Genomic DNA, 16,946 nt, shown 5'->3' with positions numbered 1-16,946 from the left:
TGTGTACCAGTCAAGTGTGTACAAGCCACCTGTATGTGAACCTGTGTACAGGTTGGGTGTGTGCATGGGCCATGTTTGTGAGTGCACACAGAGCATGTCCCAGCCCCGGCTGTGGCCTGGCGGGATGTGTATCCAAGCTGTGTACGGCCTGGTACATGCTGGCGCCCTCTCCTGATGCCCCTGCCTGCCTCAGCCAGCTTCTCTGGCCTGTGCTTGGCCTTTAGGACAGCGGTGGGGCCCGGCGATCCGTGATTGGGGATGGCCCTCAGCTGCTCACCCACTACTACGATGACGCCAGGACTATGTACCAGGTATTCCGTCGTGGGCTTAGCATCTCAGGTGAGATGGCCATGGGGTGTGGAGGGGCCGTGGCAGGGGTTAAGCGGATGCGAGGGTGGGGGTGAGCCAGCGTGGTACCAGGGCCGTGGCAAGTGAGTGGTGCCCAGGTTCACAGGAGAACAGCCGCTCTTGGCCCTCCTCACTTCCACCCAGTCAGAGAAGTAGCTGTATCATGTGGCCAAAGGCTGCCCTCAGCTTTGGTCCAGCCCTAGGACTTCCTGACCTTAAGCCATCTCTTAGCCCATACCCTGTATCTCCCATTGGCAGCCCCTGCTGATCCTTGAACTGCCAGGCCACTGGCTGGCATGATTGTGAACCTGAGCCTCTGAGCTGTGTGGCTGACCCAGGGTATAAGGCAAAGGGAGGTGGTCGCAGAGAGGCAGCCTGCCACCTCAGCCCAGGGCAGGTCTCCATGTCCTTTTGGGGCTGCATCACACGGGTGATGGTGGGAACCAGCACTGCCTCAGCCCCCATTCCCGGACCTCCCTGATCCCTGGGGCAATGTCATGCTTGTGTACTTGAGGACTTCTGGGGCTTCAGCAGGCCAGATGGGGGCAGTTCATTTGACCTGTGGGCCACCCACAGTACAAGGTGTCCATCCAGGTGTCTGATGGGCAGGTGGCACCCCCACCCTGCCCCCCTCCCTTGCACAAGGCTGCTTATCTCTGCAGGGAATGGACCCTGCCTTGGCTTCAGGAAGCCCAAGCAGCCTTATCAGTGGCTGTCCTACCAGGAGGTGAGTGATAGGGGTCAGGCTCCATCCTGTTTGCCCACACAGACCCGCCACTTGGGGGGCTTGTGGGCACCTAGCTGGGCCTCAGAGGGTCATATTTTCCTTGTCTGGTCTCTCGGCCAAACTCCTGGCAGCAGCCTCGCAGGACTGCCAGCACACCTGGGTAGAGAGATGGGGAGGTCTCTCAGACCTGTGGGGTTCCCACCTGGGGTCTCCCTCCCCTGCTGAAAAGCCCTTGCTTTCCCGTCACTTCCCCATGTCTGTGTGCAGGTGGCCGACAGGGCTGAATTTCTAGGGTCCGGACTTCTCCAGCACAATTGCAAAGCAAGTACAGATCAGTTCATCGGCGTTTTTGCACAAAATCGGCCAGAGGTGAGCATCTGCCCTGACTGGTTTTAGAAGTACCAGTGGAGTAGGGGGTTGGGCACCATAGAACAGCCCCGTTCCCACTGTTGGTGCGGCTCGGGAGAAGAGGACAAATGGGGAAGCTTGGTCCATGCTGTGCCCTCCCCACCCCTCCACCTGCTGCTCCCTTGGCTTTGCCCCTAATCACATCCCACCCAGCCCCACACACAGCTGCTGCCAGAGCCGGTGGGGGAAGGACCTGGCAAAGAAGCCTGAGCCCCAGAAGTGGGCCTAGGGCTGTTTGGAGCCCCAGGATTCCTTGGGGCAGACATGGTCTCGAAGGCTGTGGGTGAGCAGGCACAACCCATTCCCTCATGGATTACTTGCCACATGCAGAGGGCCAGCACAGAGCCCTCTGGGCACAAGACCCAGAGCATGACCCTGGCGGCCTGGGCCTGAGGCAGGACGGCCCCCCTGTCTGTCTGCTCCCCGACCTTGCCCCGTGTCTCCACAGTGGATCATTGCTGAGCTTGCCTGCTACACCTACTCCATGGTGGTGGTCCCACTGTATGACACGCTGGGCCCCGGGGCTATACGCTACATCATCAACACAGGTGAGCCCCCCTCTGCCATTGCCTTCAGCCTCCCGGGTTCTGCCGCTGGGCTAACACTAACAAGAAGCACTTTCTTCCACTCTCAGAGAACTGGGGCTTGCTCTTTGGCCCTAGCTGGCTTCCTGAGCCCCGCTGTCTCCAGTTAGCTGGCTCCTTCCACAGGCCTGGCTGCCCCCACACAGGCTGCCCTCCCTCTGTGGTTCCCTGCAGCTTAGGCAGATGCGGGGGACGGTGCACAACCCAAGCCCACCTGGGATTCTGGGGACTGAGCTTGAAGCAAAGGGGTGCTTGGAGTTCACTCCAGGAGATGCCGTGGGCTTCTGCCCTTGGCTCTGCCCAGGCTCCATGTACTTTGCTCTACACAGCACGTGGCCCACACGGCGCCTGGCACGTGTGGCCCACAGTCACAGCTTATGCCTGCCTAGCCTGACTCCCCTTGTTGGTCCCTGCAGCTGACATCAGCACCGTGATTGTGGATAAACCTCAGAAGGCCCTGCTTCTGCTGGAGCACGTGGAGAGGAAGGAGACTCCAGGGCTCAAGCTTATCATCCTCATGGAACCGTTCGAGGAAGCTCTGAAAGACAGAGGGCAGGAGTGCGGGGTGGTCATCAAGTCCATGCAGGTTGTGGAGGTGAGGGGCTGCCTCTTTCGGGCTGTTTCTGGGCCACCGAGCCAGAGCTGCCAGCCGTCTGCCCCTCTCAGGCCCCAGGAGATGCTGTGGGCCGTCAGTCTGTCAGGCTTCACAGGGCTGGTGGTGGGTGATGGGGGCGGTGCCCACAGGCATCCACTACGTGACAGGCTCGGTTGGCTGGCACAATTAATGACACAGGTACCAACAGGAGGGTGGTGGTGCCAGCCTGCCCCCGAGCTGCTCACACAGCCTCAGGAGCCTCTTTGTCTCTAGCCAGCCTGTCTGAGCCTGAGGTCAGGAGTCATGGAGAGGTCCTTGCAAATGTGTCCCAGGCTCCTAGCAGACAACAGGACACATTTTTCTGTGCATGGCCTCCTCCAAGATGTCAGGTTGGTGGCAGCTGGTGGCCTGCTGGAGTAACACAGGACATCCTGGCCTCCAGGGCCTCAGGCCCTGCTCAGTAGCAGTTGACCCCAACTCTGCCGTGTGGGATCTGGGCCCCTGGGCCCTCCAGTTCTCCTCCTGCTTCCCTGTCTCCTCCTAACTGTACCTATAATACCTGTGCATTTGCATCCCTCCACGGCTGAAGGGGCCACACCTACACGCCAACTCCCATCTGCCCCTTCAGCCCTGACCACTCATCTGGAAGCCCAGGCTACCAAGGCACTCTGTCCTGAGCACGTGTCCAGATGAACCGTGGGCACCTCAAGCCGTCTCCCCTTGTCTGTAATGTGGGGTGGGGGGGGGTGCCTAAGCCTGGATGTGTATCTGAGGAGAGGCCACTGAGGTCGTGTCTTCACGAGGGCCACATCTGGACAGAGAATCCTGAATTCTGGGCTTGGTGCAGGAGCAAGACATACAGTGCTGAGTTTATTTTGATTTCTTGTTTTGATTGATGAGAACTTTCAAGCACTTAAAATCAGTGTTTTCGTCTTCCAGGACTGTGGCCAACAGAATCATCACGTCCCTGTGGTAAGCTCATCTCCCAGCAGGTCTTTACGGAGCAGGACGGTGTGCAGGGCCCATCCTCACAGAGCCCTCACTGTGTGCAGGGGCTCAGCAGAGCGGCCAGAGCGCCGCCCCTGTGTCAGAGAGCAGCTCCCCTGAGCAACTCAGGAAATGCCCACTCAGGGCCCCCAGGACTTCTGTGGGTGCGGAAACAGGAGTCAGTCATGTGGGAGGGAGAAAGAAGGGCAGCTACTCCCGGCTACCCCTGCGTCTCCAGTGACGTTGCCTTTGGGAAGTGTTACCTTTTCCCCTTGAATGTAGTGAACTCGCCAGAGGATGGAAAGGACAGAAGCAGCAGCAGAGCCAGAAGTGGACCCCAGGGCCCAGTGGCCTTGTGGCATCAGCGTCTTTGTTCATCTTTGCTGTGTGGACTTTTCTGTGTGTCATCCCCAAGCGACACTGCCTGGGGTCGAGTCACCAGTGAGGGTCACTGCCCCCTGGCAGGGGCCATGTGGGGGCTTTCAGCTTTCTAACAAGGCCTTTTGCCTCCAGCCCTCCCTCCAGCTTAGCTCTCTTACCCCCCTCACCTCTGTCAGGAGCTTTGTCACACACAGGCCTGAGCAGTTCACGTCCCTGCTTCCCAGGGCCCTTCACAGGTAGCCCCCGGTGTGTGCCCACCTCACACACAGTGTGTCCCAGCCTCTGCCTGCACCCGGGCTGGTTCCTCTCCCAGAATGCCCATCCTCCCCTCATCTGGAGAGCTCTTGCTTGCTCTTCAATGACGACGTGTGTCACCTCCTCTGGGAAGCCATCCTCTCCATGCAGGCAGTCATGGTGGGCTCTTCCTGGTGATCCCAGAACTCTGTGCCCAGTGCTAGGGCAAGGGCCTGAGGCAGAACGCTCGGGTGACACAATGGGCAGCTCAGTTCCTGGGCCACACATTCTGGTCCCAAGTGTAACCCCAGCCATTTGGGAGAAAGTGGGAAGGAAGGAGGGAACTGGTTCACACCCACTAGAAAGGTGAGATCTTTGGTTGAGGCCTAGACGTGGCCCCTGCAGCCCCATCCCACTAGACTTCAGCTCAGACTCCAGTCGGGAAGGCTGCAGGCCCGGGTGTGAGGCTGGTGGGACAGGTTGATGTCCATGTCCCCGTTAGGTTCCATCGGCTTCTTTTCCCCTTTCTGCGGACTTTTCTGCCTGGAGTATACAGGGGCCGACACATGGGCAGACACATGCAGTGCACACACGGGGCCAGTGCACAGAGAGGCTGGCTGGTGGAGGGGCCCCGGGGTCGTGGGCCCTGGCAGGCCACACCGGGTCTCTTTAACACACACTTTTACCTCTGCAGCCCCCAAAACCCAGCGACCTCTCCATTGTGTGTTTCACAAGCGGCACGACAGGTAAGCAGAGGCACCCAGGTCATCAGCCAGGGCCACCTGCACCCTTCCCTGGCAGCCGTGGTGGGGTGACTGCAGGGGTCTCCGGTGCCCTCTGGGGAACAGCTGAGCCTTGTCCTGTGCCTGGCTCCAGATGTTGGGTCCCTCCTCCTGCTCCCAGTGCCAGCACAGAGTGGCGGGAGGTGGATGGACAGTGTGTGCTGGGAGGTCCGGGGGTAGGAGCTGGGCCCCTGGGTCACGTCATTCTTCTGTGAGAACCGGCTATCACCGCTTTGCCCCTGCGGAAGGAGCGTGGAGTTTGGTGTCTGAGAGCCACGAGCCAGTCACTTAACCTCTCTTTCATCAATGTCTCCGATTTCTCACCTGTGATGAGGGTGGTTAAAGGTGCCAAGTAGGAGATGGAATGGTGTGTGAAAGAGTAGTGCAGGTGCTCTGCCAGCTGGAACTGGTGTGCCATAGGCAGCGCTGTCAGGAAGAGGACGGCAGAAATGATGCATTGTGTGCCTGGTGCCGCCTGGTGCCGACGGAGGAGCAAACGCACCAGCATCAGTAGGAACAACCCAGGAAGGCTTCCTGGGGGAGGCAGAATGCGCAGAGGACTGTGGCCACAAGGGCAACGCTTCGCAGTCTGCAGTGTCCTCCCTGGTCACCCTCTCACTGCGTCACTGGGGCCTCAGCATGGCCTGTGAGCTGAGCGGCTCTGGGGACTGTCCAAGGGGACACCAGCAGCAAGTGGAAGCAGAGGACTTGTGTCCTGCTCTCCCAGCCCCCAGCCCAGGGCTCTTCCGATTGCTGCCTCTACCTGTCATCTGACGACTTAGGAAGCTGCTAGCCCTTGGGCAGTGAATTGGGGCTCCCAACGCCTTCTGCAGATGTAGCCTCAGGCATCAGGCAGGCCCTGCACCAGCCCCACAGGAAGGACGGTCCGTGTGGGTGCATCATGATCAACACGTCTTTATTGAATTGAGATGGATTTTTGCCATTAACTCAAGTGGGTTTGAGGATTTCCACCACCCTCTGGCTCAGCCCTGAGAAGAAGCAGCACAGCCCTCGCTCTCCAGGAGCCGACGTCCAGGGCCACCCAGAATTCAAAGATGCCCTTCACCTTCAGGTTTATGTGCTTTGTGTCATGAGTCTCACAATGTGAAATTTTGGTGACATGTCCCTCCACCCTGGGTTGGGGAGCAGGTCACTGCTATGGCCTTTAGCTTTGGATCCTTGCCATCCAACAGTGCCCTCAGGCTTTTAAATGGGCTGTTTGGTAACATATGCTGCCCCCATATCCGGAAAAAAACTTCATGGTGCACAAGTGTGCTGTTGGCCAGCGGGAGAGGGCAGGACTCCCGTCCAGTGCTTTTCCCGACTATGGAATCACAATCGAAAGCTGAGCCATCCTGCCAGGCTCTGTGTGGTGGAAGCAGCGTATGGAGCCTGGAGGAACAGGTGGTGGTTAGTGCCCAAGCCTCCCCCTGCAGAGGTGTGGCTGGTGCCAGGGCAGAGCCGGGGCCGCGAGCCGGCCTCTTGCCTGGTGTCACCCTGCCTGGCTGCACACTTGGATCTCCCCGGCCTTAGTCAGCCTGTGCTGTGCCTGTGGTCGTCATCGCCCTGTCGAGCACATGAGCCATGCGTGTCCTCAGCGTCACCACCCCAGATCCAGCTTCCCTTCCACGCCAAGTGTCCCGGCTCCCAGCTGCATCGAGAGTCACGTCATTCTTTCAGTGGGGGAAGATGGAAAATGATCTGAACCGGACATTGGGCTCATGACACTGGTGGTAGAATCATTCTGGGAAGATTTTTCTGCTGGGCGTGTGGTGGATGGGACTTAATTCAGAATTGCAAGTGTCAGTCGCTTTGCTTTGTTGCGACTTCTCCCCTCCCAGCTAGGCTGGCTGCAGGCTTGGTGGGAAGGCCTGGTCTGCCTTTCCTCTCTTCCTCTTTGGTGTTTCTCCTCCTCCTCCAGCTTGCTAAGGAAGGTTTCTACCCTCTCCCACCAGGTGGAGTGGGGAGGGAGAGTCAGTAAGTGAGGCCAGACATTTGGAACTCACTCTTTGTTTCACGGACACTTGCTGATTTAGTTTAATATTCTCAATCTCTAGTTATTCGGCCCTTTTGTTTCCTCTTTCTGGATAAGGGTTGCAAAGTTAACATACTGGTTCATTTGGTATTTCTTGGGGAAATTCTGCACATGGCCTGGCCCCACTCTTTTGGAGTTTTACAGCTATTGTATCTGCTGCCTTAGTGGAAACTTCTAATTCAACATCCTTTGTACATGGATTATGTCCTCAGAGCATATAGAAGCCCTAGGAGGTGGGCATCACTGCCCCTATTTCATAGGTAAGGAAGGTGAGAGAGGAGAAGTGGCTTGTCGATGACATACTGGCGGTGAGAGGCAAGCTCAGGAATGGAGCCCAGTCAGGTCCACGCAGCAGCAGCATGTGTGTGTCCACCCTGATGTGATATGGTGGCCATGCCGTTCTCCCTCCAGCCTGCCGGCCCTGGGTTCCTACCAGGCCTCTTTCCTCTGAGACATCTGGTAGCTCTGGGCTTCCTCACGAGCAGTAGTGAAAGGTCATGACGTGACAAAGCAAGACCATCCGTGTCCCATCCCTGCCGGTGAACAGGCAGGAGGGACTGCTGCAGCCCTCTGGACATCTAGCCTGGCCTGAGCCTGGGCCTTTCCAGGTACCGGATGCAGCCAGGATGTCTGCCGGAAGAGTTGGCTGCCGGTGTCTGGAGACTAGATCTGCTCAGGCTGAGAGAGCCGCATAGGGTACTGGGTGTTTGTGAGACTGGGGCCAAGAGCCTGTGCTCCCCGAGGGAGGCAGGAGAGGGCGAGGCTCAGGCCACAGGTGGCCAGCTCCTTGAGGTACCCCACCTGGGCAGCTGGGTCACTTGCCCCTGGTCCTAAGCTGCTGGGAGCCTCCAGGTGGGCTTCGAGTGTCTCCAGGTGCCCGAAGCAGCAGCCAGCTGCCTAGGACTCTGAAGGTGGCTCTAGATGGAGGCCAGAGGCTTGCGTAGCCAGCTCTGGGTGTGTGGGACTGCCCACTAGGATGGTTCTGAAGGAGTGGCCCTTGAACTTCCAACTAATTCATCTTCTTGCTTTCTCTTTTCAGGGGACCCAAAAGGTGCGATGCTCACGCATGGGAACGTGGTGGCTGATTTCTCAGGCTTTCTGAAAGTGACAGAGGTGAATAAAGTAGACTCACTAATGCAGGTGTCTCTTGAGGACACCCTCAAACCTCAGAGGTTTTCGTGTATTTGCTCCCCGCTTCCCGATAAAATCTGGGCCGCCTTTCATAGGCAAGAGTTTCTCTTCTCATTAGAGCCACCCCACTTTTACAGACACTTTTGACCCCAAACACTGAAATGAGCCACACCTATTCAGTTGATGTTTCTGAGTACTGAGATCCCAGAAGAAAAATATGTAAAAATGTTTTTGCATTTTTAACTTTAAAACCTGTGGGTTTGTGTGTACCTATTAAGTGATCCTTAATAACTTGATTTTCAAGTAGTAGGTCAGGGTTTAGTTCAGTCATTTTGTGTGTAAGGACTACTAGAGTCAGAAACAACAGCAACTGCTCATTTCTAAGGCTGAACTTAAAAAGGTAAATCTAAAAATCAAAAAAAGCTTGATATCTTGGCCTGATAAAAGCATGTTAGCATTTTATAACTGGCTAAGAAGGAAGGATCTTTTTTCCCCAAGTGGTGAGTATCCAAATGCCCTACAGTTTCCTTAAGGAGAAAGAAATGTACCTTTTCATATAAATTAGGCCTGTTCACCACTGTGGAGAAAAATCACTGTCCACTTCCATGACAGGTAGCATTACGGAGTGTATGCCCCAATGAGTTATATCTTTGGGTAGAGCCCGGGTCAGGAGCCATGAGCTACGTTCCCCGGGCTTGTCCAAATTTGTCCAGAAGTCAGTAGGCGTCTGCAAAAGGACAGAGAGCAGGGAAGTCCAGCAAAGGAGCGCTCCGGAAAGCTCGGCCCATCCCTGAGCCCAGGCCTGGTGCAGGCCCACCCCCTGCCCCAGCCCCAGTCCCCATCTGTGAGACGTGGGCTGGGGGACACAGCAAGACTCCCTCTCAGCTTTCCCCTTGAAGGCCCTGTTTCAAGGCCATGGCTTGTGAGGCCTGGCTCAGCCATCTGTTTGGGGCTTGGCCTTGCCCCCTCCTCCATCTGGGGCACGTACCCCAGCCACAGTTGATGTAGATCTAGGATTCTCTGGCCTCTTTCTCTGGAAGAAGGACTAGAAAGTGCTGACAAGCTGAGAGCTCTGAATCCCTTCCCAGGTGGCCCAGTGAGACAGGTGACATGGGGCCTGGGGCAGATCCTGTAGCTGTGGGGGCGGGGGCAGCCGGTCTGGCGCCACTGACTGCGAGTGAGGTGCAGGCCCTTCCCAAAAGGAGACTTCCGCGGAGCTCGGCTCTGCTGGTTTATGTGTGCTTCATTTGGCTCTTTGCTTCTGCAGATAACCTAGACCCACTGGCGCTGTGACCTAACACTCCGCTTCCTATGCTGCCGTCTCTCCCTCTCTCTTTCTCCTTCTCCTTTTTCTTTCTTTTTCTCTTTCACTCTCTCTGTTCTTCCCCCCTCACCCCTGCACTCTCTCCCATTTTTCCTCTCTCTCATCTCACCTCTTTCTCTGTCCCCCCACCACCGCCCCATTCCCCTTCCCCCTCTTCCTGTTTGCCCCTCCAGGACCATTTTTCTCTTTATTGTTTTATGACTCTCTTGTTGTCTTCCTGTCAGTGTTTCTTGCCTTTCTGTCTCCCATGCCCATCACCTGCAGAAAGTGATCTTTCCGAGACAGGACGATGTGCTCGTCTCCTTCCTGCCTCTGGCTCACATGTTTGAGAGAGTGATCCAGGTAAGACGCCCACCTGACTGACCGGGCCTTGCCTGGGCTCCTTCTCTTTTCTTGCAGAGTCAGTGGGCTCCCACTTGTGCGGATGTGCACATTTCCTATTTGCCTTTAGCACACATGTTTGAGCGAATGGTGCAGGTAAGGCCCTGGTTTCAGGGAGGCACAATCTGTGTCCAGAACCCAGAACCCTAGCAGGGTGTCACTTGTCACTGGTGCCAAGAAGTAGAACTAAATTGTCCTGTCCTCAGAAAGTACTACAGGGGACAGCGGGGTCAGAGGACCTTGACCACCCCACCTGGCCCTCCTGGGAGTGTTGCCCCAAGGAAGACCACAGGCCTGCCCTGTCTTACCTGTGTACACAGCGGACTAAGAGAGGGCCCGGCTGATGGCTTCTGCTCAGAGAGCATCACAGCTTTGCAGAAGCTCTGTACAGTATGGCTCCATTTATGGACAAAATACATATTACATAATTTCCATTACTCATGAACTCTAAAAAAGAAGACGATAAAATTAGGGAATCAAACTGTCATGACCCCTCAGACTGTAGATGGGACTGGCATTATGATTGGCCCTGAGGCAGGTCTTATGGGGGTGCAGAGGGAGTTGGCGGGCAGGGGAGTCCACATGATGTTGCAGGGACAGAATTCTCCGTGTGTGTGTCACTCAAGGAACCAGCCTGTGTCTTCTAACCTTCTCTTGTCTTGCCCTGGAGGAGATCTGGCATATGAGGGCATGCTTTCCAGACCTAAATGAGAGTGCTGGCAATGACTGTGAACTAGTTTTGTGACTCTGGGCAGGTCCCTTTGTCTCTGTGAGCTTTGCGTTCCACACCTGTGAGTGCAGATACAAATACTATCTCCCTCACAGGACTGCTATGAGCTTTAAGGGAAGGAGCACGTAATAGGCCCCTGGCACGTGCCTAGTCCCGTTGGCAACCAGCCAGGGTTCCCCTTGGCCCCCCACCCAACAATCAGCAGCATTCCCAGTGCTCGTGGGCATTGTACATCCTTCCAGAGTTGCTGAGGTATCTCAGGAAAATCCACAGACTCTTCTGTGACCTGGAGCAGACCCATTCATAGGGTGTAGTACAGCTCAGAGACCTGAGTCCCCAGGGAGGCCCCTGTCCAGGGTTTGGGTGTGAGCTGGAAGGGCAAGCACAGTGACACTGGCTGCTCTGGCATCTCCCAAAGGCTCGGATTCCACTCTCTCCTGCTGCTTCTCCCCGTGGGACTCAGTGGGAGGGTGGTGAGGTGAGGGGCAGGGTGTCACCTCAGATAGTGTTCAGTGTCTCATGGTAGCACCCGGAGCTGGGTTAGTGGGTCATGGGCGCCCTCCATGTAGGGCAGAATTGTGGACAGCTCTGGACTGCGGCCAGGGGTGACCACTCTGAGGGACTCCTCCTTTCCTGTCCTCTCCCTCCAGTCTGTTGTCTACTGCCATGGAGGGCGTGTTGGCTTCTTCCAGGGAGACATCCGTCTCCTCTCAGATGACATGAAAGCTCTATGCCCCACCATCTTCCCTGTGGTCCCACGACTGCTGAACCGGATGTATGACAAGGTGAGCTCCACAGGGAGTCTCTGGCCAGACTGAGGGGCCCGGTGGCTGCATGTATGGACGGGGTCTGGAGCCCCAGGCAAGCTTTCTAAGCCTCCACCCCCAGATCCCCTCTTCTCCTGTTTTCTTCCTTGTCTCCAAAGCCCTCATTGCAGAGATCTTTTTTTTCTTTTTGGTCAGGAATTTCTAGCCCCACAACATGCCCAGATCTCAGTATTGTTAACCTTTAGCTGGATGGCACACTGACCTCCTGCAAGGGCAAAATGGAGCGTGTTTTCTCTGTTGTCCAGTCTTGGTCTTCTTCCTGTGGGGTATGTCTAGTGGTGGGACATGCAGGTCCGACAGCTGTTTCTATCTTCTGTTTCTCAGATCTTCAGCCAGGCAGACACACCACTAAAGCGTTGGCTCCTGGAGTTTGCGGCGAAGCGTAAACAGGCTGAGGTCCGGAGTGGAATCATCAGGAATGATAGCATCTGGGACGAACTCTTCTTTAATAAGATTCAGGTAAGAAAATGAACACGTGATTATAGAGGGACACGCAAGTGTCCAATGGATGACCTTACAGAAGAATTAGAGAAGTTCATCCCAGTGGCCTATAATCTTATTATAAAATAATAATCATTTGGTTGTGAAATCAAAGCTTAAGCTACCATTGAAATCTTAAAGGACTTGTTTTCGTTATTTGGAGATGTATTATACTCACCAAAGGCAACCAGCAAGAGGGACTCCTGGAAGCTCGGCCCCTTGACCTCCACAGGCACCTGGGCAGCTTTGTCCTTAGGTGGTCAGGTCCCCCGAGCACTCCTGGGCCCTGAGGGTTCTCCTGCCCTCCCCGTAGCCCTGGCCTCGGTGGCGTTCCAGCAGCATTAGATTCTAGACAGATGGCCCAGAATGTTCCTTTCCCTTCCCATTTCCTATCCTTTCAACCTCTCCCAAACTAGTCTGATCGTAAATGACTCATTTCTGGATCCCCACTAAAGTTTTCAAGCTCTGCATTACCCAAGGAATTTGTAGTTAATTAGTATCATTGCTCGTTTTTTTTTCCTTACTACTCTATTTTTAGCTATGAAAATTAATATTTAAACTATCTTGGCTCAACTTACAGAAACAACATGTTTAAAGAATTCTTTGTCCTCTACAGTGCGTAGTAAATAGAGCAGAGCGTGGTATTGATTTATAAATGAAAAAAGGCTAGGCCATTAAGGTGGAAGTGGGAAGGAATTGTCCTAAGTAATTGCTTTTGGATGCTTGCAAATGACAGGAGAGTGAGGGAGCAGCTGTGTATTTTAAGGAAAGAACCAAAATTATACAATGCCACATAGACTAATGGCACTTATCTCAAAAGACACAAAAGTCTTGGCTATATTGTGGGTTGAATTGCAAAGCTGATTGGGTTGATTCACTTTGAAGGAGAAGGGACTTGCTCCCCTCATGTGTTGCGCAGCCTCAGGCCTCCTCTCTGATCCCTATAATAGAGTCCAGGGAGGGTCCAGTTGTTGAGTGTTGACCTTGGATGAGGCCCAGCCGGGCTAGACGTCACGTCCAGCAGCACAGACTTTGCCAGGGTCTCCTCTCTCCCCACAGGCCAGTCTTGGCGGGTGTGTACGCATGATAGTGACTGGAGCAGCCCCCGCATCGCCGGCCGTCCTGGGATTCCTCCGTGCAGCTCTGGGCTGCCAGGTATTGCCTTTCTGTGGCCTTCCTGGGGCAATGACGTGTGTGTGAAGGCGGGGCGGAAACCCATTATGCCCTTTATAGTACAGAGAAGGATCCTGGGGATAAGATTTTAGTGGGATTAAAAACTCCCTCCTCTGAAGACGAAAAAATCGCAGAGCCAGTGAAAGCCAGGTTGACCTTGTGACCTTCTGGAAAGCCCAGGTGTATCCACTCTGGGAAAAGGGGTTTGATAAACTGTATGTGGATCACCAATGTAATGGAGAAACTGTAGGACACCTGTAACAGCATCTCTGCATCCGCCGGCCTGCAAAATATCGCCCAACCCAGAAAAGGAACACAAGGGCGGGGATGACAGAAGCCCATTTGTGTTTGGTCATTTGATTCAATAGGCTTTGTCATCCATTCCTTGATTTATACATTCAGTTAATATTTATTAAGTTCCTACACATGCAGGGTATAGTCCCATGGCTGTGACTGATGGGTGTTCAGTAGGCCTGTCTGTTTCATCAGCATGCGTGCTTAAAGTTTTATGCTTTCAAAGCCACTGTCCTCCTCTATGCCACATAGCCTGACCCTCTTAAGGACAAACTCTCCCACGTGGCGTGGTCCTACATGCACATGGGCCTCTGCAGGGGAATGTCTTACGGAGACAAAATAAAACAAAGAATAGATTTTAAACTGTTTGTCTTTAATACGTCTTATCCAAATGAAAAATATGTAGTCAGTGGTTGAAACTAGGTTGGAAATCTTTACCCCCAAACTGCATAACTGTATCTACTAAGCTCAGTGTCTATGGTAAAAATAGCCCTTCTTCCAGGCAAAGTAGCCACACCTGTTGTCTGTGTTCACCTTCACCTGGTGTTACCTACCTCCAAAGCACCTCCCCTCCCCATGGAGCAGCCAGGTGCTCAGTGGGAGCCGGGCTGCCTGAAGAGGGCAGCCAGCCGGCGGCAGGCGTATGTGTGCCCACAGTGTGTTTCCGTGTTTTGCTGGAAGGTTTATGAAGGTTACGGCCAAACTGAGTGCACAGCTGGATGTACCTTTACCACACCTGGGGACTGGACGTCAGGTAGGATGGATGGGAGATGTGGGGATGGTTCACGAGGCACTGTTGAGTTAAAATGGCTCCTACGATTTCTCATGGAAAGTAAATTTACGTGGGCACTTTGGAAAAAAGCAACAGAATGGAAGAAAAACACTGACGCTGGTTATGTCTGGAGTGTAGCATTATGGATCTCTTGTTCCCTTTGGTTACATATTTTTATATAATTTCCTTTTTTTTTGCGTTTTCCCATTTCTTTTATAGATAAATAGAAGTCATGTTTAAAAAAAAAAAAGTAATAGATTACAAAACACAGCTCCAGGTGTGAAAATGATTATAATGTCAGTCAGTATGTTAGACTTCATAGATTCTGAATACCACAAAGCCTTGTTTACAGTCGATTTAGAATGAAGGATGCAGGCTATGAATTGGATATGACTACGGAAGGAGAGGCAACTTAATGGCCAGAGCATTCTTTCTTAAAGGGCCTTTCCGAGGCCTTTTGGGAACTACGGTCTCCTGGAAGGTTAATGTCTTGAAGGCAGTGGCAGCCTCAGGAAGGAACAGCTCCGCTCCGCACCCTCATTCAGAGGAGACTCGTCTTTCAGGGCAAGAGGAAGCAGCAGGTAGCCCCTGTATTGTCAATAACAAATGTAGACCAGACACTGGAAGAATCTGGAAACCATTCAGCAAAAGACTTCAGGGTACCAGCTTCCTCTGTGAACCTGGGGCCATTCTTCATGCTTAAGTTTGTTCAACTACAAATCAGAAAACTTGGGATGACGTGCATGCACATGAAATATGCTCAGTAATGCAATACTGGCTTCCGGGCACCTTGAGGTAGTCAGCAGAAACATGATAGGTGGATTCTAAATCCAGATTGTATTTGGACAAGTCAAGTACGGAAGCATTTTAAATTTTTCTGAGTTTTATCTCTTAAACTCTAGCTGAATAAAGCCTTTTTGTGTATAAATTCTTTGATCTTTCTACTACTGGCAAATCTATTACAAAGACTATTCTGAGGTCCTGGTTCACTTAACTCTTTTCTTATTGCTGCCGTCGTATTTACTGATCACTCTCATGTATCCCCTTCCTTTTGGACACTTTCTTCCTTCTATGTTCTCCTCTGCATTTTCCTATGTAAAACGTTTAAAGTTTTGCCTTTTTTATTCATCCTTACCATAAAAACTTGCAAAGGCTATTGAGTATGAGAGGATAGCTATCTTTGTACAATATTGTAAAAGATTTTGCAGCCTCTCATTTAACAGAGATCCCAGTATCACCGCCTCATATTTCATCTACGAGGCTCACTTTTCTTTCAGGACCTTGGCCAGCACCTGATTAAAAAACGCCACCTTGCCAGTGAATTCTGTAACAGCTACAAAAAAATGACTAGACCATGACTTTGATGTAATTTCATGAGTTACCTCATCCTGTTTTCCATTCTTTTGTTACTCAAAGTGTAGTATGTGGACCAGAAGCATTGTCACCTGGGGCCTGTAAGAAATGCAGAAAAGCAGTCCTGATCTCAGACACACTGAATCAGAACCTGCATTTTTAACAAGATTTCTAGATGATTAACATGCACATTAATCAACAGTGTGGTGACTGGAGCAAACGCGATGATGACTATATTTTATGACCCCCAAACCAAGACGTGTGATCCAACAATGGAGAACATGTTTGGGCCCTGTTATTGTAAACCATCCTGACAGGCGTGTGTATGAGCCCCACCACAGACCCTGTGCAGGTTGGTGCTAGGCCAGGAGTGTCTGTCTGTCTCTTTAAGAATCAGATGGAAGCAAAACAAAAGCCCTGCAGAGGTCAGCCTTTCCCTTCTCTAGAACTTTGTTTTATCGTCAGTGCTTGCCTGTGACAAATGCCCATGTAAAGGCGTATCGCTTTCCATCCATAGTTCCCTACTTTGACCTTGTGGGGGGTTTTGCATGGCATCGAGCATCTTCAGTGCTGAAACTGACCTGAACGCTGACCAATGCCGTGTTGCTCTGCTGTTCCAGGGCACGTAGGCGCGCCTTTGCCCTGCAATCACATCAAGCTCATCGATGTTGAGGAACTGAACTATTGGACCTACAAAGGAGAGGGAGAGGTAAACTTCAGCTTTTAGCCATTCATGTCTGTGGAGGCTACAGGTAGTGAGTAAAAGAAGAAAAAGAAAGAAATGGAATTATTTTCCTTGTAATCTTTGTGTAAAGTCACTTTAAATTACTGATGAATTTGAAGCATTTTCTCTCCTATTTATGAAACAAGGCTGGGACTGGGCTGGTCTAAATCAAGATTTGGAATTTCCAAACTTTTTAAAAAATCTGGTTTTTGTTTTTCCTGAAAGGGCATGGCTTGCTGCTGTGGATTTGTCCCAGCAGAAACATGACCATTTGCAAGTAGGCCGAATGGGGTAGAGAGAGCTGGCCTGTACTTGTGTGTTCCGAGGGAGTGGGTGACTGACTGCCTGGTCGTGAAGCAGGGCCTTAAGTATCTCTGGTAGAATCAGCCAGCCATCTCTATCTGATGAGAGCCCAGCCAGTGTCAAAGAAACATGCGCTGAAGGCCAGGGTGTTCCTGAGGAAGAAGAGAAGTTGGAGGGAGGCTGGGAGGGCCAGGGCGGGAAGGAGAGAGATCACGCTGCTTGAGAGAAGACAGGAGACAGCGCAGACCGCTGGTGGCTGTTCCTGTCCTCGGTTTTCATCAGTGAGTTTCCTGCGGGAGAATGTACGTTATTCTACACATGTCTCAGGACAGCCTCACATCAGGAATCCTTACGCTGTGGGCTGAGAGAAACC

At 52.9% G+C, this 16,946-nt stretch overlaps 1 protein-coding gene across 7 annotated transcripts in view; it reads left to right on the top strand.

Annotated features, from left to right (window-relative positions):
* ACSL6 (acyl-CoA synthetase long chain family member 6) overlaps nt 1–16,946 on the top strand; it is a 51,693-nt gene that overhangs the window by 20,241 nt on the left and 14,506 nt on the right. For 5 of the 7 annotated variants that reach the window (XM_033096332.1, XM_033096335.1, XM_033096336.1 and 2 more), the window contains exons 3-16: nt 225–339; nt 1,011–1,075; nt 1,343–1,444; nt 1,932–2,031; nt 2,484–2,662; nt 3,602–3,634; nt 4,959–5,010; nt 8,121–8,194; nt 9,801–9,878; nt 11,298–11,432; nt 11,799–11,933; nt 13,014–13,109; nt 14,103–14,175; nt 16,167–16,255. In XM_033096332.1, coding sequence (XP_032952223.1) covers nt 225–339; nt 1,011–1,075; nt 1,343–1,444; nt 1,932–2,031; nt 2,484–2,662; nt 3,602–3,634; nt 4,959–5,010; nt 8,121–8,194; nt 9,801–9,878; nt 11,298–11,432; nt 11,799–11,933; nt 13,014–13,109; nt 14,103–14,175; nt 16,167–16,255 — 1,326 coding nt within the window. Of the gene's footprint in view, nt 1–224; nt 340–1,010; nt 1,076–1,342; nt 1,445–1,931; nt 2,032–2,483; nt 2,663–3,601; nt 3,635–4,958; nt 5,011–8,120; nt 8,195–9,800; nt 9,879–9,935; nt 10,014–11,297; nt 11,433–11,798; nt 11,934–13,013; nt 13,110–14,102; nt 14,176–16,166; nt 16,256–16,946 lie in introns of all 7 variants that reach the window. The other 2 variants (XM_033096339.1, XM_033096333.1) reach the window with 2 other exon arrangements.

The sequence above is a fragment of the Rhinolophus ferrumequinum genome, chromosome 24 (genome assembly GCF_004115265.2).
Source record: "Rhinolophus ferrumequinum isolate MPI-CBG mRhiFer1 chromosome 24, mRhiFer1_v1.p, whole genome shotgun sequence".
In the NCBI taxonomy this organism is placed as follows: domain Eukaryota; kingdom Metazoa; phylum Chordata; class Mammalia; order Chiroptera; family Rhinolophidae; genus Rhinolophus; species Rhinolophus ferrumequinum.
The sequence above is the reverse complement of the archived record's forward strand: the minus strand, read 5'-3'. Positions and strand labels throughout refer to the sequence as shown.